This window comes from Abrus precatorius, unplaced genomic scaffold (assembly GCF_003935025.1).
Source record: "Abrus precatorius isolate BTA unplaced genomic scaffold, Abrus_2018 Scaffold2, whole genome shotgun sequence".
Taxonomy (NCBI): Eukaryota; Viridiplantae; Streptophyta; class Magnoliopsida; order Fabales; family Fabaceae; genus Abrus; species Abrus precatorius.
In genome coordinates this window covers 34,266,684-34,294,166 of record NW_020874362.1, presented here as the reverse complement: position 1 = coordinate 34,294,166, position 27,483 = coordinate 34,266,684, and the positions used below count along the sequence as shown (strand labels likewise).

The 27,483-nt window shown below is 31.3% G+C and overlaps 2 protein-coding genes across 4 annotated transcripts in view; one reads left to right on the top strand and one right to left on the bottom strand.

Annotated features, from left to right (window-relative positions):
• LOC113858213 (helicase-like transcription factor CHR28) overlaps nt 1-14,816 on the top strand; it is a 33,893-nt gene extending 19,077 nt beyond the window's left edge. The window contains exons 1-12 of one of the 3 annotated variants that reach the window (XM_027490735.1): nt 2,666-3,055; nt 4,306-4,384; nt 4,553-4,762; nt 8,488-9,602; nt 9,711-9,782; nt 10,401-10,478; nt 10,572-11,454; nt 11,786-11,916; nt 12,050-12,271; nt 12,648-13,277; nt 13,380-13,589; nt 14,147-14,816. In XM_027490735.1, the coding sequence (XP_027346536.1) occupies nt 2,927-3,055; nt 4,306-4,384; nt 4,553-4,762; nt 8,488-9,602; nt 9,711-9,782; nt 10,401-10,478; nt 10,572-11,454; nt 11,786-11,916; nt 12,050-12,271; nt 12,648-13,277; nt 13,380-13,589; nt 14,147-14,251 (3,864 nt within the window). In that variant the 5' untranslated portion in view covers nt 2,666-2,926 and the 3' untranslated portion in view covers nt 14,252-14,816. Of the gene's footprint in view, nt 1-2,665; nt 3,056-3,093; nt 3,156-4,305; nt 4,385-4,552; nt 4,763-8,487; nt 9,603-9,710; nt 9,783-10,400; nt 10,479-10,571; nt 11,455-11,785; nt 11,917-12,049; nt 12,272-12,647; nt 13,278-13,379; nt 13,590-14,146 lie in introns of those variants that run through there. The other 2 variants (XM_027490738.1, XM_027490736.1) reach the window with 2 other exon arrangements.
• Nucleotides 14,817-15,194: 378 nt separating this feature from the next.
• LOC113858637 (caffeoylshikimate esterase) lies at nt 15,195-17,024 on the bottom strand. The gene has a single exon (XM_027491354.1). It carries the CDS (start codon nt 16,832-16,834, stop codon nt 15,866-15,868), a length of 969 nt encoding a protein of 322 aa, XP_027347155.1. The 5' UTR covers nt 16,835-17,024; the 3' UTR covers nt 15,195-15,865.
• Nucleotides 17,025-27,483: the final 10,459 nt, after the last annotated feature.

Below are 27,483 nucleotides of genomic sequence, written 5' to 3'. Positions count from 1 at the left end.
TGACTTAATATTTATTTTAAATTATTTTATTATATTTCTAATTCAAAGATTTTTATTATTAGAATGCTTTTAAAAAGAAATATTAACTATTATTCCATAATTTATTTGGTTAACTATTTTTTATTTTATTGTATCTCAAATTTAAAGATTTTTCCATTATTAGAAAATTTTTAAAAAGAATTATAGGAGTTACTATAATAATTAATAAATATTATTATTCTTGTTTAAAGTATTATGTTTTGGTTTAATTTTATTTTTGATTATGCACTGTTAGAGTAATTATATAAAAAAAAACTCTCTCATATTGAGCTTAACTTATAAGCATATAATATAAAAAGTTTAAATATATTATTGGTCCTTATAAATATATATCGTTTTGTGATAAATTTCTATAAATATTTTTGTTAAGATTTAGTTGTAAAGTTAAAAATTTAAGATCTAGTTCCTGCAAAGTTAAAAGTTTATGATTTAATCTTTATCATCAACTTTACTTTATTAATTACTAAACTGGCTAATGGAAAGTCAACTTAACACTTCTATATCACTGCCACCTCATTTATTTTATTATATTTTATTGTTTAAAATAAATATTTATTAAAAAATCTTTTAAATAAATTTTAAATATTTACATAAAAATCTCTCTTCTTTAACCTCTCAAAATCTTAATTTTTCCAAATTAAAAAACCTTAACTTGCCTTTTTGCTCTTCCTCCCAACTACCTCCTATAGTCTCTTATGATAGTGTTGCAAAATGAAGTTTCACAATGTCATGCCTTCCCACGCAATTGCGGACATAACACAAAACATGCATCCTAATTTTCTCCCAAAAACCAACAGAGATTGAAACCCAGAAGCTAAAAGATCAAAATTTTGAAATGCCCAGAACCAAGAAACACAAATCTAAGAACCCAAAAATATGGAAAATTAAAATAAAGAAAAAAAATTATAACCAAATGCAACCTACCCATTACAGTTCTGTAGGAATCATGATTTGCTACAACAAAATTTCCTATCATAGCATTCCATGGTTTGCGACATGGAGTTGGTCTTTGAGTGTGAAGGAGTTATGAGGTGTGAAGAGGCATTTGTGGAATAGAGTGGAGAGTGAGTTTGGGTTTGGGTCTGCGGAGGTTGCAGGTAAGTTTTGGAGTGAGAGAGGAAGGAGAGGTACTGTCGGGGGAGGTTGTGGGGGAGGTGGTGAATGGGTTGCAAGAAAGGGGTGAGAGTGAATGTAAGAATAACAGCGGAAGTTGAGGATAAGAAAGGGTGGGGCTGCCACTGACGAGCGAGGGGGTTGAGGGAAGAAGAATATAACTTTTTTGTAAATATATAAAATATGTTAAATAATTTTTTTATAAATATTTATTTTAAATAATAAAATATAATAAAATAAATGAAATAACAGTATTGAGTTAATTTTTTGTCAGCTAATTCAACACTTAATAAAAGTATAATTAACAAAAAAAATTAAATCTTAAATTTTTTACTTTACAAACATTAAATTTTAATAAAAATATTTATAAGAACTTTGAATTATTTATTGTTTTATATTTAAATTATTTTATTATATCTCTAATTAAATTTTTTTATTATTAAGAAGTTTTCAAAAAAAAATATTAGTTATTATTCTATAATTTTTTAGATAATTATTTTTAAAATATTTATTGAGATCTTAATCATATTTTGTTTGGGTAAAAAGATAATTTTTGTTATAAAAATTTTAAATTTTTTAATTAGTAATTATAAAATTAATATAATTAAATTAATTTTATTATTTACTATTAAAAAAATTAAAAATAAATAATATTGTAGATTTTTTTTAAAATTCTTAAAAAATCTTCTTGCACTATGTGTACACTGTACAGAAGTAAATTAAGTTTAGTAGAAATATCAAAATTTTTTTTATCTTAATGAAAAATTATATTTTAAAAGAGATTTCGATGATTATAATTAAACAATTAACTAAATTTTATATTTGTACGATTAAATTTGCTAGCCAATTCTTATAAAAGTAGAAATGTGAAACTTTAAATGCATTGATACGCTAACGAAATAGATTTTTAGTTACATTACATGTAATATACTTTTATTTATATAATTTTTTTTCACATATTCTAGATGAGAGACTAAAAGAAGCTGTTTAATTTTTTTATTTTTATTTTTAATTAAAATATTTTTTAATTTTATTATTGATTTTAAAGAAAATACTTACAATGATATTTTTTTTATTTTTACTGTTTCTTGTACAAAACATAAAAATGGGAAATAAAATAAAAATAACATGGTAATTTTATAATTAAAACTAAAAATAATTTAAGAAAAAACCCAACAAGCCCAAAATTAAATGACAAACTATCTATTCAAACGTTAATTTTAATATTTTCTCTTCTAAAAATTAAAATAAATATAAATTACACGTTTAAAGATTAATTTTAATATATTTAAATTAAAAAAAATTCATGAACCAAATAAGGTTTGAAGTCTTTTCCTAGTCAACAACAGTGAACTATCAAGTGTGAAAATCACCGTAAAGTATAGAAACAGGCAAAATGACGTAGGCGTGGCGCACGAATTCTTAACCTGCGCACCATTCCGTAACGAACCCAAACCCTATTTAAAACTACGCACACCGCGTTCTTCACGATCCACCACTTTCTCTTTTTCTCTCTCTTCGATTCACTTCAACCTTTTCTGACTCTTGGCTGCTAATTTGGGACGAAAAGTCGAACCCTCGAAGAAACCTACGCTGATTCCTCAATCTTGATTGATTCCACAATCACTAAATTCTCTACGATGCGATTCGACGAGCTGATTTTGGAATCGGAGGATGAGCCTTTGCGTATGCGGAAGTGTGGTGTTTGTCAAATCTTGAGAATGCGCGTTTAGGTTTATTAATCGATGCGATTGGGTTTGTTGTTGTGGCGGTGATGGCGGATGATGACGTGGACTTTTCGGAACCGTTTCCTGCTGGAGATGATGACGGTGATGACATGCTTTATATTGATATTCAAACCGTTATGAAGGTGCTCGATGAAGACGAGTGTGACCTTCGGGAGGTAGGGTTTCTTCTTGCCAAAGCGGAAATGAAATTCCAAATGCTGTGATTATGAAAACCTTATCGGTTCGCTACATGGTAGCGGAATTGAACCATGTCAAGTAAAGTTGCCCTGTGATTAATGCTTTTTACTTTTTCTTTACTTGAATGGAAGCATTGAAGCTTCGTGCCCTTTGTATATGTTTGTGCTGTCACAACATTAATTTTCTTTACTTTTCCCCCTTTTGTTTGCTCAAAACAATTATTTATTTTGAGTTGAAGCTGCAGTTCTGCACAGAACTTGAAGGGCAGTTTTTTTTTTTTATTAAGTAATTTATTTTCCTCAGAACTGGTGAGACTGAGAGAAAACTGTTGATCAATTGGCGGGCATCTGTAATTATTCTGTAGCTCAGGCAAAGTAAGAAATTCATCACAAGGTTATTAACAGAGAAAGTTAATAGCTTGACCACAAGTGATTGGATCCAACCTTTCAGCATGAAGGTGTTTTGTTCGATTCTTGCTGATGGGTAACCCAATTAGCCGTGGGGCTTGCCTGATCTTACAATGAGAGATCCTTCCTCCTTCCTAAAGCTTTTGTAATAAAAATGAAGATTAATTCGTGCAATGAAGTGTGTTTACTAGTAGAAAGCTTTGAAGTGGTTTTTCAGTAAAAATGTTAGCACGACTTATTTAGCTTTTGAAATGCCAGTGTGTAATTACTATTGCAAGTGAAAAATTGTCATGACCTCATGATATCTTAGACTTGGGGTCATGTATAGGTTACTGTGTTTGGTTCAACATTTTGTGTTCTTCATTATTGTGCTGTTAGGAAGAAAAATGTTTTTTTACTACACCTTCCATCTTAAAATTGTTCACTAAAACGATGAAGGCTATTTGGTTTTATAACTGATATGCTCAGTTGTCAAATTTTATTTTTATTTTGTTTTTATATTGATGGGCGATTGGGTGGGAGTATGTTTTATTTCTAATGCAGATAAGGGCTTGATGTTCTTCTTGGTGTCTGGGAAGCCATATCATCTGCGCTTTATGCTGTTTTTGCAAAAATAATTGGGCCTTTTTTGTCTTTATAATTTTTTTTATTTGAAAACAAAATTGAAAGAATTGTCTAATTTTAAATCTTATCCTTCTTTTTTTTCTTCTATCTCTTTTGCATTCAGCATTATTTTTTTATTTGGTACTACGTTTTTTTGTTTGCCTTGACTTTTTATGCTTGATATTATCCTTATACTTATTGTCTTGATGTCATAGCAGAATAGTCCTGAGGATTCTTCATCAAAAAATGTTTCACCTAGTGAATTTGGCTTTCATGATACTTTTCAGATACAAAATGGTATGTAAACTTGTCGGTTTTTCCAGTAATATTACTTGTACTTTTTGGTTGCTATTTCTGTCAATAGTGAGAAATGTTTATCTTCCTGTTTATTCTGAACCATTGATTTGATAGATCATTACGGATATTAATACCTTACACTAGATTTATTCTTTTCCTATTCATTAGGGTCTCAAGTGTTAGAAGAACCTCATTTTTCAAGGTTGGACTTCGTTGATTCAGTCACAAGCTGTTCTCCATTCTGCTCAGATGTGTCAGATTCTGGTGCCAAAGGTTCAGTTGGCTTTTCTGATTCTGCAGCAAATTCTATGCTCGACCGTGAACCTGAAAACCAGGGGCCCCATTCTCAGGCTTGCTCTTCACCAAATGCTTTTCCTGGTAATTTTAGTGACTCATTCGCTTCATGTAAAAGTGATGAGATTTGCTACAGACAGCGCAAGAGTTTCTAAACATTAGATGCCTACTTTAGTGTGGAAACAAGTTTCACTGAGGCAAATTTAAACATTGAATCGATTTGTGGCAATAATTTGAATTTGAGTTTGTCAAAGGGTGAAAATGAGATCCAATCCAAGCATGTGGGAGAGGATGTTGAATCTGAACATATGTGAAATCTTCACTAGATTATTATAGGTCCTCTAATGCAGATATCGGCCCTACGAATTAGTTAGCTCAACAAATAGTTAAAGGGCCTAAGGTGTGGAGGGGGTATATTAGGAGAAACAGGATTGAGTTAGGGGTTTGTTTCTGGATATTGCTTTCGGTTATAGGGGGAGAAAATTGCTATTTTGGTTGTTAAAGGTTAGAGAGTAGTAGCTTTCTACAGGATTAGTGCTCTAAGGCAGTAGGATATTCATCCTCTGAAATATCTAATTTCAATTCAATAAACTTACCTATTTGACTGTGTGTGTGTGCATTGTTTGTTTTGTTTAGTGGATACTATTTTGTATCAAACTAGTTTGACCTGCTTGATACGAAGGAGGTGGGATGTGATCAACACTTTAGGGGTGTATGCAATGTTAATGCCACCAAAGAAGAAATTGTAGAACAATAAGACAATGGAAGCTAAAGTAACAAAAATGGAGATCGAGCTGTTGACTCTCAAGGCCACCATGTGTGAGATGAAGACCAAGATGGGTGAGAATCAGGTGATGTTGATTGCACTAATTAAAGCCTTGCAGTTGAAGGCAATAATGGGAGAGAAGTAGTTTGAGTGGCTCTGAAGGCAATGGTGAAAAATTCTTGAGAGGGCTATAGAAGCTTTAAGAAGAGTTGCTTGAGGATTTCATACTCTCGATAAAGAAGGTGGAGCCTACTCGATGATGGATTATGCAATTTGAAATTTATTTAGAATTCAAGAAATATTCTGATGTTCGAGTCAATTTAGCCCAGTTGTGCTTGAAAGGGAATACAATCCATTTCTTCAATTCACTGCTGAGTGATGACAAGGATTTGATGTGGGAACAATTCAAGCTTGAATTGCTGGATCAGTATAAAGGGATGGGAAAAACTGCAAAAGAATTGTTTAAGCAACTCATTGTTGTACATCAATGGGGGAGAGTCTAGATGAATACATTTAAGAATTTGAGTGTCTAACAGCTCAGCTGGCTATTGGATGATCGATACTTTGAATATTTTGTCACAGGTTTAAAGAAGAAAATAGAAAAAATCTTTTTGAAGGCTACAAACACTAGTACCAATTTTGTTATCACAATTTTGGCAGCTTCTGTTTCGCCCAACAAGCTTCATCCTAGCTCACATCCTTTTTTGACCAATTTTTGGTTCATAACCGGCGAGACCTACCCATTTCTAACCTAACCCATTTGCGTTAGGGGCTACTTTCCAACCAAAGTCTGACTCTATTGACTATATCCAGCCAAGTTACAATTATCTTCTTCATTTCCAACAAGACCCATTTTTTCTGGCGAGACCATTTGTGTTGGGGGATTTTTCTTGTGAGACCACTTTGTTTTGTTCTATTTTTTTTTCTTTGTTTTGTTCTGACCCTTGAGAATCCCTCCAAATGATTGGAATTTGAAATCTTCAGCATATATATGTGTAACATAATTTATATTGAGTTTATTTTAAATTTTCAGAATAATGGTTATCTCGCTATTTGCTATTCCACTATAGCATTTGAGGTTGGCCACTCTGTGCCGCTATCTGAGATTGACTATGTTTTTGTAGTGCTGGATTGACTATCTAAATACAGTCATTTTATAGGTTAAAAATATCCCTACACTGCAAGGTGTGTGGCTGAGGTGTTCACTAATGAGATGATTAGGTTGCCTAGAGTTCCAGCCTCCATTCTCAAGGACAAAGATCCTATTTTTGTGAATCATTTCTGGAAGGATCTTTTTAAATTGCAAGGAACATGATTAAAAATGGGCTTTGCTTGCCATCTATTAACAGATGGTCAAACTGAGGTCATTCATAGGTGTGTGGAGACTTATTTGAGGTGTTATATTGTTGACCAACCCTAGAATTGGGCTCAATGATTGCATTGGACTAAGTACTGATATAATACTACATACCATGGGTTCACTAGTGAGACCCCATTTGAGACCGTGTGGAAGGAAACCACCTGCAATTATCCAATTTTTGCATGGAGAGACTAGAGTGGAAGCTATTTGGAAGGAGCTAATGGACAGAGGTGTAGCATTAAGACAGTTAAAACATTATGTACTAGGAACTTAAAGTAGAATGAAAAGTCAAGCTGGCACTAAGAGGCAGGAGAGGAGTTTTGTAGTAGGAGAATGGGTTTTCCTTAAGTTGAGACCTCACAAGCAATAATCAACCCAAATTTTGCTGCTTGATACTATGGACCTTGCAAAATTCTTCAACAAATTGGAGCTATAGCTTATAAACTTAAGTTGCCTACAACCTCTTGAATCGGTTCCATGTGTCTCTGTTGAAGAAAGTAGTTGGGGATTGCCAAGTGTAAGAAGAGTTGAGTCAAAGCTTAGATGAGGAATTTTAGGAGTTGCTGGAGCCTTTGTTAGTTCTGGCTGTTTGACAAATTAATAAGTGTGGGGAGATTGTGAACCAATAACTCAAACAATGGAATGAGAAACTTGTTGACAAAGCAACTTGGGAAGAGGAGTGCACAATCAGGAGTCAATTCCCACCAGTGCAATCTTGAGGAGAAGATTGTTACCTGGTGCAGCATATTTTATTGCAGATATGGGCCACAGGATGGTGCATACTAAGGGATGCTGAAGTGGCAAGGAGAGAGAACATGCTAGGAGTTGGTTAGTGGAGATTTGCTTTTGGTAATGAGAGAGGGAGTGAGGTATGTGTAAAATCATGATTTTACTTGTAAGATTATGGTAGTCAAAATCGAGATCTTAGTAGGATCAGAAGGGGATCAAAGTTTGTAATATTTTACAATTTTCTTGTGCCTTAGCAATCCTGATCACGCTCTAACTCATTTTGCTAGGATCTGTAGGATTGTAACATCTTACTTGTAAGATTGTGGGATTGAACAATTTTCCAATCATACTGGAACCTGTTTCTTTTAAAAGAACTGGTAAATCTGACTGATTAGATTAATGACCTAATCTCGTTCATTTTTTTTCTTCATTTTTTTTTTGTTTTTGTTTTTGCTCTTATGCACACAAATGTTCCAAGTCCTTCCTTGGTTCTACTTCTGGGTTTGGCAGGCTTCACTTTAGTTTTTCTGCTTCTGAGTTTAACACCCTGTTCATTTTCTTGTTGGTTCAACTACTACTAGCTTTGGTTTGGTTGCTACACTATTTGGGGCCCTAGATTCAATCTGTGTTATTATTACACGATTTATGTGTTTCTCTAGCCTTTTAAGTCCTAGGTAGGATCTTGATTTTGACTACCTTGGGAGGGAATATTGGCTTTTGGTTGTTATGGGTAGAAAACAGTAGCTCTCAATAGGAGCAGTGCTCTATGGTAGTAGGATATTCATCCTCTGTATCTGTGTGTGTGTGCATTGCTTGTTCTGTGTAGTTGATACCAATTTGTGTCAAATTATCATTAAGAACAATTTGACATTTGTGTGATACTCTCAAAATTTTACTTTAGACATTGTACATCTGAAACTCAAGCAATGATCTGATTTTATTTTCTGCTTGCAGATGGTTCAGCTTCACTCAGTTCTATTGTTGAGAATGGTGATCTAAATATTGAAGGTTATGTTGACGACATTATTGGAGGAGTTTCTGGGCAACAGGAAAATGAATCATGTACATCTTTTGAAGTATCTTTCATAGATGCTGATAGATCTTTGCATGTTGCAACTTCAGCTGATTCTAATATTGGTCAAGGTTCCCATGTTTCCAGTGATTTTATTGACTATCATCTATCTTCAAATTGTTACCAGGGAACAGACAACAGACCCTCTGTTGCTGACGCTTCTCTCAGTTTTTTGCCTAATGGTATTTATTCTCAATTGTGGACAAATGAAGAAACAATGAATAACATGAAGGCTGAAAATGTTGAGTTAAATACTGACATTGCATGCATGAGTAATGGCATGCCCTCAAGCTCTATTGGGGAAATATCTTTTCAAGATAGTCAAATTATGTTAGCTGATAGTGGTTATCCATCATCTTTTTCTACTAAAGTTTTTTTTGATGACATGTCACCACTGCCGCTTTCAGCTTGTGCTTCTTACATGTCATACAGAGATCATTACCAAAACAATTTTCACAACAATGATGCTGAGTTCAATTTAGTTCAAGAGATGAAACAAACACCTGATATTTTTTCTCCTACAGGGTGTCAGACCTATGAATGCTTTAAGAATGAGGATAATTGTGCAGTTAGAACATCAGACATGTCCAATCATTATCAATATATCATTGATGGGACTGCTAGTTTTCAAGGAAACATGGGCAATTCAAATTTAAAAGATGAAGATAAACCTTGCCCTAATGCTCAAGCACTTATTGCCAGTGAAAAGCAGTTTGGTTGTGTTAAGAGAGAAGGAGGAGGCAAAATGATTCAACATAAACATATTGATTCTCATCTTTCAAGAGGTAGAGCTGACAATTTCCAAGTTGAGACCGACCCTGATGTTTGCATTATTGAAGACATTAGTCATCCTGTGCCAACAAGTCAATCTGCAGACATTGGAAATCCCCTTAATATATCACAATCTTATAGATATGTTGATTCCCAACCTTACATGGTTGGAAGCTCAAGGCTGAAGACATGTGATGAGCGAAATATATTACGAGTTGCATTGCAGGTTGGCATCTTTAATCTTTATTTTATGGTTTTTTTATCGTTGTTAGCTGTTACCAGATGTGGAATATTCTTCTCCCATTGCGCATAACTCTTCTGTGGTTGAATCTAGGATCTATCTCAGCCAAAGTCAGAAGTTAGCCCACCAGAGGGATTGTTGGCAGTTCCTCTTTTACGACACCAGGTTACTTTTATTGTCCAACCTTTTTAATTTCTTTTATCTGGTATCTCCTTTAAAAATACTTCGGTTTAGATCTCTTGCCCACTGGTGTTCAGGCTGAAACAAAGTTGGATCAGGGTATTGGTGTTTGGATCTGGAGTTTGGCAATAGAAAAGAGAATAAAGAAAACTTCTGAGTTATTTAATGATTTTGCTAACATTAGTCCTTAAGGATGAGTTTAAGCTTTCAAATGTAGCAAACATTTATTGGAAATATAAATATCCATGACATTAAAAGTACAAACATATAGTAAATGCTCCATTTTTATAAAAATTTACCATTATCAGGTGTTTAAACTTAGTCCTAAAACTGAGATTAACATTTTCCTTTTTTTAAGGAGTGAATGCATTGTAGACACACTATTTTATATGTACTGATTCTGAGTTCTGTGAGCTTGAGCACACCCTCCTTCTCTTTAAAATTTTGAAATTTCAAAGGTGCCATTATCCTAAATTCTGATTCCTGACCTGTCCTTTGCAAATTCAACCCCATCTTTCCTGAGATATTGTTGTTATTATAACTTGTTTTCTCTGTATATTTGGGACATCCGTCATTCCAATTAATTGTAGTTGTCCTGGTCAGAGAATTGCTTTAGCATGGATGGTTCAAAAGGAAACATCAAGTTTATATTGCTCTGGAGGAATTCTAGCAGATGATCAGGTAAGTTGCCTACAATGTTAATATGAGATGATAACTGATTCATAAGATGTGATTTTCTTGTGTTATAGTGAGTTATAAACTTTTCTATTGTAGGGACTTGGAAAAACAGTATCAACTATTGCATTAATATTAAAGGAAAGACCTCCAATATTCAATGAGTGCGTCAATGCCCCAAAAGGTGAATTGGAAACTCTGAATCTGGATGTGGATGATGATGAGGTTCCTCAGAATGGTAAAGTAAAGGATGGATCTAATATGTGTCAGGATAAGTCAAGTATGAATGCAATCAAAAGCATGGATTTGTTTATGCAAGCAAAGGGAAGGCCATCTGCTGGAACCCTTATTGTTTGTCCCACTAGTGTCTTGCGCCAATGGGCTGAGGAGTTGAATAATAAGGTAACTAGCCAGGCAAACCTCTCTGTGCTAGTGTACCATGGAAGCAATCGAACAAAAGATCCATACGAGGTGGCTAAGTATGATGTTGTTCTAACAACCTATTCTATTGTCAGCATGGAGGTCCCTAAGCAGCCTCTAGTTGATAAGGATGATGAAGAAAGGGGAATTTTTGAAGATCATGCTGGACCAAATAGGAAAAGAAAAAGCCCTTCTAATTCTAGTAAAAGTAGCAAGAAGAAATCAGATGGCACAATTCTTGAGGCTGTTGCTCGACCTCTAGCAAAGGTGGCATGGTTTAGGGTTGTCCTAGATGAGGCCCAGAGTATAAAGAATCACAAAACACAAGTTGCAAGGGCTTGTTGGGGTCTTCGTGCTAAGCGAAGATGGTGTTTGTCAGGGACTCCCATCCAGAATGCAATTGATGATCTTTACAGTTACTTCAGATTCCTTAGATATGACCCTTATGCTGTCTATACATCATTTTGTTCTACAATTAAGATCCCAATTAACAGAAATCCATCAAAAGGATATAGAAAGCTACAAGCTGTCTTGAAGACAATAATGTTACGTCGGACCAAAGGTTCGACTTGATTCATTTGAATACATGAATTTCACATCATAAAATCAGTAGACTAAATTATTAGTTATTTCCTTATTTTGTTGCCCTAATCCTAAAGCATAATCCATTGTCTTCCAATATGTTTATCACTTCAATTTACTATTCTAAACCTTTTTACATTTATAGAACTTTAGGCATATAGTTGAATCATAGATTTTTTTTAATTGTTTGACCATCTCCTTTTCTTGTATTGTTAGCTATTGCATTGCATGCAGGCTCATTCGACTAAGAAAATCATGTTATAAATTTGATTTTTTTCCCATCAATTTGTGATGGTGATTATATTCTGCAGGCACACTGCTAGATGGAGAACCTATTATTTCCTTGCCGCCAAAATTTATAGAGCTGAAAAAAGTTGATTTTTCAAGGGAGGAACGTGATTTCTATTCCAGACTGGAGGCTGATTCACGGGCACAGTTTCAGGTATGGCATGTGTTTTTGCAACCCAAATCAAGTGTGAGCACTTGATAGTAGTATTGCTTGTGGAAGTATATTTTCATGGTAAGCCATATTCTTAGTCCACTAAGGACATGTGAATGATGCGATGTCATGTCAGGAATATGCTGATGCCGGAACTGTCAAGCAAAATTATGTCAACATTTTACTGATGCTTCTGCGCCTTAGACAAGCTTGCGATCACCCTCTGCTTGTCAAGCGTTACAATTCTAATTCTCTATGGAAATCTTCAGTGGAAATGGCAAAGAAGCTTCCTCAGGAAAAGCAAATCTCTCTTCTGAAATGTTTAGAGGCTTCCTTGGCGCTCTGTGGCATTTGTAATGTATGTATTGACCATCCATGAATGTTTACAAATATGGATTTGTATGATTGCATGTTTGTGTCCATGGTAATTTGTTTGCCTGCACACAAATTGGCCTGTTGTAATTGTATATTATTATGTGACCTCTTACTCTTAGGGTTATTTGTTATGCTTGGAAGAGGAAGGGGTAAGACTGTAAGAGTAGTTGAAAGAGTAGAGTAAAAATGGATGGGGATGGAAAGGGTTTTGTTTACTTCTTTTTCCATCCAGAGAATGGGAAGGGATTATACTCAAGGCTAAAGGACTTGTATGATTGATGTTACCATATTTATTGGCAATGTATATGTCCTGCCTATTTCCTCTGCTCAACCTTTCGTATTACTTGTTTTCTGGACAGGATCCTCCTGAAGATGCTGTTGTTTCAGTTTGTGGTCATGTTTTCTGTAATCAGTGCATTTGTGAACATCTTACTGGTGATGATGATGACAATCAGTGCCCTGCTACAAATTGCAGAAGTCGACTGCGCAAATCCTCGGTGTTTTCAAAAACCACACTGAACAGTTGTCTTTCTGACCAGGGCTGTGATAATTCATCGGGTTGCTCTGGTTCTGAAGTGGAGGAATTTGAGCCTTGGTCTCAGAGTCAGCCATATGATTCTTCAAAAATAAAGGCTTCACTTGAGGTTTTGAAGTCATTGCGCAAGCCACAGTGCTATACATCAAAAAGTATTTCTATGCAAAGCACTTTCAGGGAAAATAATGACTGCCCTGGTAACCCATCTGATGCTAAAAATGGGAAATTCTTTGAAGATTCTCCTGAGAGTCAAAATTTGTCTGGGAATGGAGGCTCTAATGATTCAATGACTGTTGTAGGGGAGAAAGCAATAGTGTTTTCTCAGTGGACGAGGATGCTAGATTTGCTTGAAGTATGTCTTAAAAATTCTTCAATTCAGTATAGAAGGCTTGATGGAACAATGTCAGTTGTTGCTAGAGATAAAGCTGTTAAAGATTTTAACACTCTTCCTGAGGTTTGTAAAGTAGCAGATCCCTTAAAATCATGGTTGAAATTTTATTTTCCATGCCATAAAATTAGCAGCGAGATACATTGAATGATACATGTTGTCTTGTAGGTATCTGTTATGATTATGTCTTTGAAGGCTGCCAGTCTTGGTCTAAACTTGGTGGTAGCTTGCCATGTTCTTATGCTAGACTTATGGTGGAACCCTACAACTGAAGACCAAGCAATAGATAGAGCACATCGAATTGGGCAGACTCGCCCTGTGACTGTTTTGCGGTTAACTGTTAGAGATACTGTTGAAGATCGTATTCTAGCTCTGCAGGTAAATTTATGCCATATAAAATTGCTTTTAATTATTTTCCTTGTGTTATAGGAGGTGTTTAATGTTGTCCTAGTTTGCACTCTAAGTGACAATGATATCTAAAGTCAGTCTAGTACCTGATATTTGAAAGTGTGTCTATGTGGTTGGATAAATTGTGCTGGAAGGAGATTAGAATGCTTCTAAACGGTCAATGGCGTCTATATCTCTATATGAAATGCTTGGATCACCATGAGTTCACGCATGAAAACCTTGTTGGGTTGAAGTGCTTGAAATTTGTTATTTGTACGAAATGACTCGTGTGCGCTGAATAATTGTGTTGTTTCATGTATAAAAACGATTCTTTGATGGAGCTACTGTATCTGGGAATATTTTTGAATTATGTGACAGGTTATCTGAAAACTGTTTTGGTTAAGTGTTTTCCTTTATTACCCTTTAAATCGCTTGTTCACTAGTGCACTGTTTCTACTGAAAATTTCATTGCACGACATTGTGTTATAAAAAATATGTAAAATGGAGTGGCTGTTTACGCAAGAAAATCTCTTAAATGTTTTTTGCAGCAAAAAAAGCGAATGATGGTTGCCTCTGCATTTGGGGAGGATGGAACTGGTGGTCGTCAGAGTCGCCTCACTGTGGATGATTTAAAATACTTGTTCATGATGTGATTAAACCTACATATTCACAGATAAAAGCTTAATTTTTTTGGATTGGTGATTTTTTCCCTGGGGGCAGGGGTACGTGTCATCGTAGGTGTGTTTATGGTGACCACTAAAGAAACGGAAACAAGACATTTTCTAACAATGGATTCATAGTTGTAACAAGATCGCTATTGACCCTTGACATGAAGATTATACGAAATGCTTATATGGTTAGAATGAATATTTCATTCTTTGACCTGAAAGTTTTAGTTTAATCTCTCAAGTAAGTATAGGATGTAGAGAGTTGTAGCATATATAGCAAACATAGAAAGATTTCGTGGATTGTTCTTTTCAGTGTAAATAACATAGATAATTTTTTTCTTTACCGTTTTCCTCCTTTGGTGCTCCACTTCATGTCCATTTTTTTATATGCAATGTTACAGATTAAAATCGATATCATTGTTACTGTTGTGCATGTCACTTTGCCCCGGAGCGGGCTGTTCCAAGTTTTGTCCTGTTAGTGTAATATTTATTCAAATGTTCTTGAATAGTTTGTTCAGGATTTTTTTGAGTATATGAATTTAAATTTAATCTATTATGCGTCTCCTTGCTCCATTTATAGCTTCATATTATCTCGAATTGGATGTTTAAATTTAAACTAATATGTTTAATTTACTCTTTTAGTCTATATTTTAGTTTATGGGTAATTTTGAACTCTCCTACTCCAAATTCTTGCATTTAATCTTCATATTTTCTTAATTATTTAAATTAAGTTCTCGCCTTACATTTTATCTAATGATTAACAAGAATGTAATAGGAGTATGATGCAAAAATGATTTATAAAAATTATAATAAAAAATGAACAAAATTTAAATGAAAATTAAGGAAAACAAAAAATTGACTTCCCTTACACTATATAAATGTTTCTTTCAATTTATTTAAACGCTTTATACATTTTTTCGGTCTCTTCGGTTTAATCCAAAACAATTGTGTCTCAACCTATAGGGCATTTAAACGCTTTATACATGTTTCTTTATACATTTTGCAGAGAGCTGCAACCTAGGGCATTTAGCTTTCGTGTCTCATGGTAATAGCTACACTTAATGGCAACTCTAAAACTCCCATCTTTTGTTTGTAAATAACGAGATATAAAGAGAAGTGTTAACGATACTATTTCTACCAATTATTGACTATAGTTTATTAAAAATTATAAAATTACAAGAGTCTGCCTCCTAATTTAATAAATCTCTTCTAATTTGGTAGTTAACAAGAAATTTCAACTAATAATAGTATGCATTGAGAAGAATATATTTCAGAATGTGTTGTTACCAGGATAAATAAATATGATTTCTGCCAGGCGTGTAACTATCCTTTGCCCGCCCTTATTGTCAAAACATATGCCACTCCCCCAAAACACAGTATGCCCATTATGTCCCAAACTTTCAACATGTGTATATACATGCACATGAATTTGGTACAAGAAAATGTCTCGTGTATTTTGAAGAAGAACAGTTTTTATATAGAAACTGTTTACATATTTGAGGAAGGAATTTCATCAAATGCATCATCATCACACATTCACATTTCATACCATACCATACAGTTACCAAAACCCAATAAATAACAAACAATCCTTCCCTTCTAATCCCCATTGCACCTAGCATTCAACCACGACAAAATATCCTTCCTAACAATTTCAACATTCTCATCGGTTTCCCCGAATAACAAAGAATGCATCATCCCATCATAGACCTTAATGGTCTTATCCTCACTCTTAGCTTCACAATACAGCTCCCTACTCACATTAGGGTCAGTGACAACATCATCACTACCATGTAACACCACAAATGGAAGACTCACATCACACAACCTCTCATTCAATAAATCAGTGACCCTCAAGAGTTCCACCACAGTCCCCAACCTGGGTTTGCCCCTATACCTCAAAGGGTTCATATCAGCTACAACCTTCTTGTGATCAACCTTCACAGACTTATACAGAAGATCCGGGGTAGGCACAATGGGCAAAGTGGGAAAGAACCTCGCAAGAAAAGTGAGAATTTGAGGAATTGGCCATTTGGGTCTAACCTTATCAGAAATTTTACACATGGGTGCCACCAAAATGGCACCTTGGAACCCATTAGGGTCAGCGAAGTGGATCAAGAGGCATATGGCACCACCCATGGACTCGCCATATAGGAAACAAGGCAACCCTTTGAAGAGAGGGTTTTGTTTAATTGAATTGAAGAAGGAGAGGCAATCGTGTAAAACAAGGTCCACGTTAGGGACGAAGGCTTTGAGGCCTTGAGAGTGTCCATGGCCTTGAAGGTCGAGAGCGAAACAAGCGAAACCCATCTGGGAAAGGAAAATTGGAGTGGCTTGGAAGGTCCAAGAGATGTCGTTGCCGTAACCGTGGACCATGAAGATTAAGGCCCGTGGTTGTGTATTGGGGTTTGGAAGCCATGATCTTGTGAAGAGTGTGATGCCTCGTTGTGTGGTGAAGGTTGATTTTGAGGCTTTGATTCCTTGCTGATTGTAGTAATCTTCTTCTGGGGTGAAACCCCAGTAGAAAGGGTACGATGATGATTCCATAAGCTTTTGCTGTTCTTCCATTGTTGTGTTTGTGTTTGTGGACGTGGTACTCGCGACACTTGGAAAATCCCAAGAGGAGTTTTGGCTTTTGCGCCTCCGAGTTGACTCGGTTTCAGGTGTGTCACTCACTCACTCGCTTTTGCTGCCTGGTTGGACTGGGTTTTTGCTTGGATCCAATTTCATGCCTGGATCCACTATCTTTAATAATAAAAACATCAATGTGACCCATAACCTTGGAGCTATATATACCTGTTATTATATTTTTAATAGAAAGCGTGTCAAAATGGTCTGCTTATCTGTTATCAACAATTTTATCAATAAATTAAAAGTCTAGCTTGAATTCCCTTTTTCTCTGAGTAAAAGTCAAACCAGAATTTGGAATTTTTTTTTCTCAATACCCTGATTTGGATAGAGCTCGGCCTAAAATCTTAACTGCATCACCATTTTTATACTGACTCACAATCCAACTACTGGGTATTTTGGCCCATTTCAGCGTATAAGCCTAAGGCCCATGAAAGAAACAGATAAAACAAGGAATGTAGTGTTGAAATATATAGGTCTATCCTAAAGTTAAAAGGATATAAACAGGGATAACAATAGGTAGGGTATGGGTAGGGTACTATAATATTTATTTCTATACCCGTGTTTAAAAAAAAATACCCGTATCCGACCCTGTACCCGCGTGGGTATGAACATTAATTCCCGTACTCGTATTCTCTGGGTATATGTATACTTATCTTGTACTCGTTACCCGCACTTGTTTGAGAAAAAAATATTTATAAAGAAAAATATGTTTATATAACTTCACATAAGTAGTACAATAATACAAAAATTTAATATGTAGTTACCGAACAAGATACAAACATAGATAAAAAAATAAATATTCAAAGATCATAAATGTTAAATGTATGTTAATATAATAATTTTCTAAATTAAAATTCATAGAAACAATAAGCGAAACTAAACACACAAGTTATTTGTCAGTGATAACTCTATCTTGTGTGAGATTTGATCAATTGGTAATGTCAAAGTCACAACGAAATAGATCTGTACAATGGTTGTCTCTTCGTGTGGGATCACTTAGTGACATCTTGTAACGGCATTGACAACTAACTCTAATGAATAACGTTTCATAGTTGTTAGATTTTAATAAAACAGACATTGAGAATGAGAATAGAGTTAGAGTAGAGAAGTTCAATACTAACAACAGAAAATGGATACATAAAATATTTTTTTTAACTTTTGAATTTGAAATTGTAAGAAAAATAATAGATTTAATTAAAATAATATATATATATATATATATATATATATATTAATACTAGTATTTTTAACTCATATACTATACGAAAGTATTTTATCAAAAATACAAATTTTTAAAAAATTATTTTAATGAATTAAATATTTATAATGTATATAAATTTTAAAAGAAAGAATTTGAATAAAAGATAAATAGTTACAATAAAATTTTATAATAAAGAAATATACATGTATATTAAAAATTATACTTTTTTATCTAAAAAAATTAACAAATAAAAATTAACAATAATTTTTTATATTTATATCTTTTCAAAAACTTCTTTGAACATAAATAAATAGTAAGAATAATATTATTTAGATTCAATAGATTATAGTTGTGCTTGTAATACATATGTTGTATAGAAAAATATTATTTTAAATTAAAATATAAAAAATAAAATTTAAATATTATTAATAAATAATAAGTTTACGGTAATAGTAGGTAATTGTAAAATTTATAAAATATTTACAATATATTTATTATTTATCATTCACTTTATGATTTAAACATTAATATGATTTTATTAACAAAAATATTTGTGTAAAAAATATTTTATGTGTGTCATATATAAATAATATTTAAAAAGAAAGTCAATCTCATATTAACTATGTAATAATTAAATTGTATTAGTCTAATTAAATGATATAAAATAGTAAATAAAATTTTTTATTTAAAAATATAAACCAAAATAAATTTTTTGGTTTACTTTATTATTAAATATATTTTTATATTAATCTTATATAACTTCACATAAGTAATATAATAATACAAAAATTTAATGTATAATTATAGAATAAAGTTTAAGCTATATATATATATGCGGGTATTGAGCGTGGTAGGTACTTAGATACCCATATCCGCACCCACCCATCCCCATTAAAATTTATGAATTTTTACCCACATCTATACACGTACCCGTATAGCGAGTAAATACCCTATCTATTGTGGGTAAATTTTGTGGGTGCCCATTGGATACTTTATCTATTGTCATCCTTAGATCTAAAGTATTGTGTCGCTGATTATGTTAAAAAAAATGTAAAAACGATAAAAATAAGCGGAAATTTAAGAGAATGTTTGTTTTTGCATAAGAGATATTTGATTTTGAAGACAATTTAACGGCGATGGAATTTATGAATTGTTTAGCTGTCTTTAAGCAATTATATTGCATTATGTAATGTTTTGTATTGTAGCATAGTGAAATCGCTCAATTATGATAATTGTAAGTGTAGAGTGACTTTTCATTGGACTTGAGAATTGAATCATTGTTGACCAAAAAAGGAAAGATAGATGAAGTGTAACTATTTTATTTCATGAGAATAAATTAATTACCTTTGCTTTGTAGGCAATCCACATGGAGGTGGATTGAGTCAACAAATAACTAATCGACCTAAATTATATCCCTTTAGTCTAAACTGCTTTAGATATTCAACGTAAAACAGTGGAGTGTAAGATAAACATTAATTTAAGAGTAACAAGAAAATGTGTTACAAAAAAAATGTGTCAAGAGAATGTCTTGAGAGCATTACTCATATTTTTTTGTCCTCCAAATTCACTCTTTGCTTGCTTGTTCTGATTACAGTCAATTTTTTTAAAAGATTTTGTTAACTTTAATCTTTAATGTTGAGATTAAGTGTCTCCAAATAAATTTTTTTACGATATATATATATATATATATATATATATATAAATTGTATTAAAATTATAAAATATAATAAATAATTCTTTTTTTATTAAAATATTATTATTATTATTTGTTAATCCTAAGCTCTAAGGGTTAAGGTTAATAATTTTTTTAATAATAAAGTACCGTCAAAGAAAATTATGGACCAAGATGATATGACTCGTTGATTGATGGAAATTTGTGCCAAAACATCATTAATAAATTTCTTTTTAACTAGATATCTGCGTTCCTATCAGTGGCCATTTTGCACGACTGAATTGAAAAGATCAAATTTTAGCTATTTTAAATTTTTTTTCCTACTCATAGTGGCAGTGAAGACGGTTAATGCAGATGAAAAGGTGTTGGGTAAAAAGTTAATAATTAAAGAAAAAAGAGAGCAAATCATGAAGGAGTAAAAAAGAAGATAGTTATAAGGCAGTAGTAGGTAGAGAATTGCACATCATGCTGTAGACTCTAATTTCACAACCAAAGGAGGCAGAAAAGAGAAATATAACAAATCAAAGTGCTCCTCAGACTTGCTTAATTAGATGCTTATCCAGATTCTCAAAACATTGACTAATTAGGTCCATCCATTAGATCTACGGGTAATGATGTGAGGTAGTAAAAGGGTGCAACTCAGAATATTATTATTATTTAGAGAAGGTTATGAATGTCTTAGATAAGATTCAGGTTGGGTTTTGGACTAATTTTGTTCTTTGCAAGGAACAATATTATAAGAATAACATCATGTATAACTCAACCAAATAACATCTAGTTGAAAATTGTCAAGTATTATAAGAAAGATAGATACCTAGTTGGGGATCATTAGACACATACAAATGATTCATCATAATGTTTTAAATTCGCTCTGTTACCTTACTAAAATTAAGAACAAATTGGAGCCAAGTCCAAAAATTAGCTATAAAAGAAAAGATTGTCCAAATTATTATAGATTAATCTACAAACTCAATTCTATTCTCATGTTATTTTTCCTATAATATTTGGAGGAAATGTTATTTATTACTTGGTCAAGCAATGGTTCTTCCAATACTACTGTCTTGCAAGGACCATCTATTAATGCACTTCGATACGGCGAGAAAAAGGGACATGCACATTTGAAACATGGTTCACTTTGTCTGGTCAATATGGATCTTCAGAAACATATGCCCATGAAAAAAAAAATATATTACTTGATGCAATTTAGAACTTGGTACTTCGTAAAGGATCATTGTCAACAGGGATGTATGTCATTCTAATAAAAGGATAGCAAATCTAGAACTTCGTTTCAGATTGCATGTTTGGCCATCTAAACGTTTACAACATGATGTTTGAACTTGATAGATACTCTAGAATTAGCTTTTGTACATTTGTTCAAGTGCTTTTTATACTTTCTATCAGTGTTTATTTTTTCTTGATAAAAAAGTTATTTTAGAAAAAATCCAAGTAACATTAAAATCAATATATGTCGTAGGTAGAATGACAACAAAGAGAAAAGCAATAAATAAATAAATAAATAATTGTTCAATAATGCGAGTCATAATATTAATAGTAATCTAGGATTGTAATCATAAAGTAGATTTATCAAAAAGATGAAAAATTAATTTTAATGGTACTTTTAGATTAAAAGCTCTTATTACATAAATTATGATGTAAAGTTTTAAATTAATATTTGTGTGTAATTTTAGTAAAATTTAACACAAATTATTAAAATAATATAAATTATGATTAAACTTTGAAAAAATATATAATTAAGATTAATTTTATCCATTCTCACGTTCTTATTGGACATGATACAATGTATATTACCAATTACTGTAGATTCTTGTATCTATTTTTGTTTAATAATTTTTTATTGTGCAATTATTTGAGCCACGCTATATAACTGTTCATATTCACGTTATGGCTTCTTCTGACTTTCATAAGTTTGTTCTTCTTGAAAACAGAGCGATTTGATAGCACAGCTAATTCACAGATGCAACACAATTGTGACCACAAAATTGTACAAATAGCATTACTATTCTTTGTTGACTTTAGAGTTGATAAAAAGTAAGTCTCACAATGATTTCCTCTGATTGCAACTTCTATTCTCACGTGTAATCAATTACATGTATAGGATACTAATTATGAGTTTCTCATATTTTCTATGACTTTTATTTTATAAATTTTCATTTTTTATCACGTTACTTATAATAACATTTTTTAAATCTTTTCTCTACCATTCTTTTACCGTCTATTTAGTAAGGTGAATGAAAAGTCAAAAGATGAAAATAAATTCAAATTTTAAATTAAAAAACAGAAAAAAGTTTAAATTTTATTTTAAAAGTCAAAATTTTTTATAAATGAAAAATACATTATTATTTAGATAACCCTCGCGCTCAATAGAGGGTTATCTAATCTTGCATCGTCTGGTCAATGCAATCCTCAAGAACAGTTTGTTCCACATCAACATATGCAAAATGTGTCTTTTCATGTTTAAGACAACAACCACTGTAAGAGACATATTAATGTAGGATTTTAAAAGGGCAAAACAGCTATTGATTTTATATCTCCCTACTGCACATATCATATGTTACTTTTTTCTTAGGATGAGTCATGCCTTGCTTTGGGAAAATCATTCCTAATTAATTAGAGCATAATGTGTTTTTTTTAATGACCACGAGTAAGAATGAAATAAGTAAAAGAAAGAACTGACTCAGCTAACACCCTATTCAGTAGGTGGCGTGAGTTTGGAATAACTTAATTAAACTCTTAATTGATATCTTTTTAATAATAATTTATGTTACAAATTTGATTATAAAATTTATTAAAATAAAATAAATTATTAGCTTAAATTTTGAAAATTTATACTAACAGAGTATTAATATGTTAATATTTTATGTATTAATACTATATATTAATAGTTTTACTAATCAAATTATTTATTGATATAACATGTCATATTATTAGTTTAAAACCATCTGACAGTTTAATTTTTGTTTAAAAAATTTATATTAACACTGATTAATTTAACATTCAATTATTAATGAATAATATTTGTTAGTGTCCTTAAATAAGATTCCAGGTTAAACTCTGGCCATTATAAAAAAAAATCTCATTAAAAGAGTCCCTAATACACCATTTTTGACTCAAATAAAGTTCTTTATCATAAAAGACACGTGTGTTTTACATAAAATATCAATTAAGTGTTCTTTTTTTTTCAGAATTAAAGTTTCTTATTGAATAGTTAAACGACAATTACACGAGACTGTGAAAGAAGTTCACGAGTGAATTTAAAATTTATTGTTTTATATGGAAAATGCTGGGCTGGAACCTAATCGAGGAAGAACGTTACCAAGTTCACGAGTGAATTACGAATATTTCGTAAGCTTCAATAAATTTTAAATAATAATAAACAAGATATTAACAAATATGTCATTGACGTTTCTTTTGTATATTGATTATTGTCATTTAAAATTTTGCTTAACTTTGTATAGTATTCAGTATCTCTCACACTTAACACTCTCTGTCGTTCTTTGAATCGTTCATGTTGATTCCCAGTCCTTCTTCCCCCACATGTACCCTATTGCTTGGCCGTTAACAAAGTAATTAAATAAATTTTGATTGATTTGACTCCACTTCTTGTGTAGAATTAATCTCAATCCTATCTCACTAGAATGCATTGATCATTAACTTGCTAAACGAGTTGATAGATAAAATAGTGAAACCATTTGCAAAATTATGAAGAGGACAAAGAAGGCGAAGCCTACCATTAAAGTAAATGGATGCACTCTGACTCTTGACAAAGGAACAGTCATGCTTATTGTCTAGTTAGCCTGTGAATACGTGTCGCCTTTTGGATCAAGTTAAATGGCCAGACATTATTCTATGAAAAGAGGTGGATAATTGATATATATGGTGATGGTGCATTTTTCTCAAAATATTAAATAAGCCCATTGAGCTTAAGACATATTGCATTTTTATGCAATGGTCATAGTCCTTCTTAGTGGTGCTGAATCGATCAAAATATAAAATAACATTAAAAAATGAATTTAGTGTTGGAATAATAGGTGGATACCTATTGGCCAATAAATGCTTAAGTTGATGTTATGTGTGGGAAATGCCTTGTTGCCCTTTTATGGTAGGTTTGGCTAATGTTGATATAACTCATTTCATTACCTAAAAGTCATACTCATAACTTGCCCACTTACCAGAGGATGGATGTAAGAATCAATACCGTCACGTAGGATTGTTCTAAATGTCTCAGATCAGATAAACTTACCAAACTAGCTTTGCTTTCACATCTGTCTTTTTAGTTGTTATTTTCTGACAATGGAATTGAAGAACTATACTTTAAATTAAAAAAGCCAATTACAAGGGCAAAAGAAAGAAATTAATTACAAAAAGAATATATAAAAGATGATATGCATCCTATTATTCAACTTAATAAAGTTGGAATCCAAGTCATTCTTCAACAACCAACTTGATATTATTTCTTCCATTCCTCTCAGCACTTAGGTTTCCCCCAAGTTCAAGAGTCATAACGCACAAGGTTCGCCACAAAAACCCTACCTTTCTACTTTGTGATGATGAGATTCTTGAAAGCGCGACTGTTAGCTTTTTGTTATATATATATTAGAAGGAAACGACTATTTTGGAATATATATACCGTAATACATTTTCCCTCCGTGATATGATCATAAATCAGCAAGAATATGGTCATTGGTCAATATATAGAAAGATATATATAATATATATTGCATGCACTGTGACCTTGTTTAGTCTTTTCAATAAGACTCTTCACAGATTGACATAGAATAAAAACTTCGCAACATTACTTTTTCATTAAAATGAACAGGGATCTTTTTGGCTGTAATGGATAGAGTTGATGTTCTTCACTTTCCTAGGATAGATATATAGTATCATGAACCAAATAGAGGAAATGGATTTTGAAGGTGGAAATTCAACTCACGCTTAATTTATATTTCTTCATGTGGAATAACTAGAACTACAAAGTACCAACCATGATCGAGGTACGAAACACAAATAGTTTATATTTTTCAATTAGATCTTAGAATTTAAGATTTATATAAGCTATGATAAATTTTCAAATTGAGAAAGTCATTTATTTTCTAAATATTTTAAGATTGTTTTTAATATTAATGTCAGCATTTAAATTTAATTTTAAGTAATTAAAACTATAATTTTTTGTTGAAAAATATTTATTATATAAAAAATAATAAATATTTTTTCTAAAAAGATATTTTGCTTTTAGATATTTAAACTTATAATGGCTTTAAAAATTGATATTAAAAAATTAAGTCAAATTCACTTTCAAAAGTAAATTTAAAGAAATACATTTATTCAAATTTTATAAAGAATATTTTGATTTTATTGTTAGCTGATATAAAGTATCTTAACATACATATCTTTCACACACTTTCTTTATGTTTAAAATTTGACTTTTGCATAAAATTAGTAGGATTGAACACTTACGAGTGATTCAATATTCAAATTAAATAGGTTCTAACGTTAAATTGAGAAATTTAATTTAATCTACTTCTGAAAATTAGAGTTAATAAAATTATTATATTTGAATTTATCATGATTTATGAACAAGGAAAAAACTTATTCCCACTCTCTCTGCGACCCTGTGGTTGTTGTTTTCTTCTAATTGTTTTTTCAAGAAACGTGTGAGTTGTATTAGGGATATGGAAAGGATGAAAGGTTAATTCTAAGCCATATTGCCGCTTTAACTACACTTTGATATTAAATATTGCGAGTGCTCTCATGTGAGCAATTTCCTCATTGACTTCTGCTGTGTAAATGAATGAATAAAAAAGCTTTTTGGTACATATTCAAGCAACAACCTTACCACTGAGAATTTATCAAAAGAATCAAAATCTATGTACCAAAAAAAAGGGTGAAACTAACAATTACACGTTTTTTACAGAAAAAAAATAATCTTTATATTTAATACAAATTTTCAGTTTAATTATTATTATATATCTTTTTTTTCTTACATTATTTTCTTTTATTAAATTAGTCCTCGTTGTTTGTTTATATTACAAAAAATGTAAAGTGTTTTTTTAAAAGAGATTAAACAAAAAAATGTTAGACTAAAATAAAAATAATTATCAAGTATAAAAATTAAATTTAACACTTGTAAAAAATTAGTATAAAATGACAAATAATACTAAACATCTAAGTTTTAAAATTTTCATTTAATTATGAAAATAAAAACTCTTAAAATAATAACAAAGATTAAATTTATAATAAATATACATATAGAGACTTGTTTATACTTTTTTTTACATGTATAAACTAATTTATAAATTTGAGTTAAAGACAAAAATTTATTTAAACCAATTATTTTAGTCAATAATTAAAATTGTGAACTACCCTTGTAGAAATAATAAAAAAAAAGAGAGTATTTCCCACCCCACCCACTCTTCCTTTTTCACAACACCTCATATATATTTTGTTTGACTTAAGCATTGTTCTCCCTTTTTTATTATGGTAATATACTTTTGTATTTTTATTTATTCTTTTGAGATTTAAAAAAAAATATTTGTGACTCATTTTTTTTATATAAAAAATTTTGGATAAAATTTTAGAGTGAGAGGTACTGCTCTATGAAGGAAAGGATGCCATTTATTGCATAATTTTTTTTTATTTAAGTTCTTATAATATGCTCACAAGTCACAACTCAATTATGTTAATTCTGAACAAGTTCTTATAATGTATATTTTAGGGCTCTAAATATAAATATAAAGATTTCATTATTAAAAATAATTTAGAATACTTGTTAAAATATTATTAATATTTAAATTTGTAGACTTATATTTTTCTCATAGTTCTAGTGTAGTTTTGAGAAGTGTTCTAGTATAGTTTTGAGAAGTGAGTTATTTAGTTTTTCATTATTTGTGAATAGATAATTATCATAGTAACATATTTTATAATAATTATTATAATTATTTATCATGTGTTATTGACTAGAATTTTATTTACTAGGAAAAACAAATTTAAATTTACTTTTTGATCCTACGAAAGTTTATTGCAATATATATTTTGTGTAGTTACATGATAAATTTATTTAAAAAGGTATGAAAGAAGTTATTATTTTAATTTTATTTAATGACATTTAATTATAAGATGTATGCATTGAAAAAAGAAAGTTATCAACAAAGTAGAATTATTTTAGACTTTAGTATCTTGTAAGCTACTCGTGATAACATTATATTGACATTTGTTTCAACAATATTTTAAGAATTTTTTTTTAAATTTTTTTATATGTATAATTTATCATAATATTGGTGATTGAAATAACTATTTTATTTAACGATGTAAATTTATAAATTTTTGATTATGATTAAACTTTTGAATTAATAATTAAAATTATTTTTTTTAAAATGATATGTTTTGAGTATTTATTTCTCTTTTTTGTTCATTGTAATTATTAAATCATAATTGAGTCTATGTGATTTACTCTTTATTTATTTATTATTTATAGATTTTAAAATAGCCAAATCGCATGTGATTATTAGAAACACCGGTCTATCTAAATAAGACCTTTATTGTTAGACCTTCATTAATTTATATTTTAGTGATTTTATTTCTTTTTCTTTAATTATGTTTTAAATTTTTTATTGTTATTAAGAAGTTAGCTTTTCAGTTTAGCCATGTAATAGATATTTTAGTTTTGATATTATTATATTTTAGAATTCAATTAAT

Excerpts from the sequence above, each read along its gene's own strand:
- LOC113858637 (XM_027491354.1), bottom strand. The coding sequence starts at position 16,834 with ATGGAAGAACAGCAAAAGCTTATGGAATCATCATCGTACCCTTTCTAC.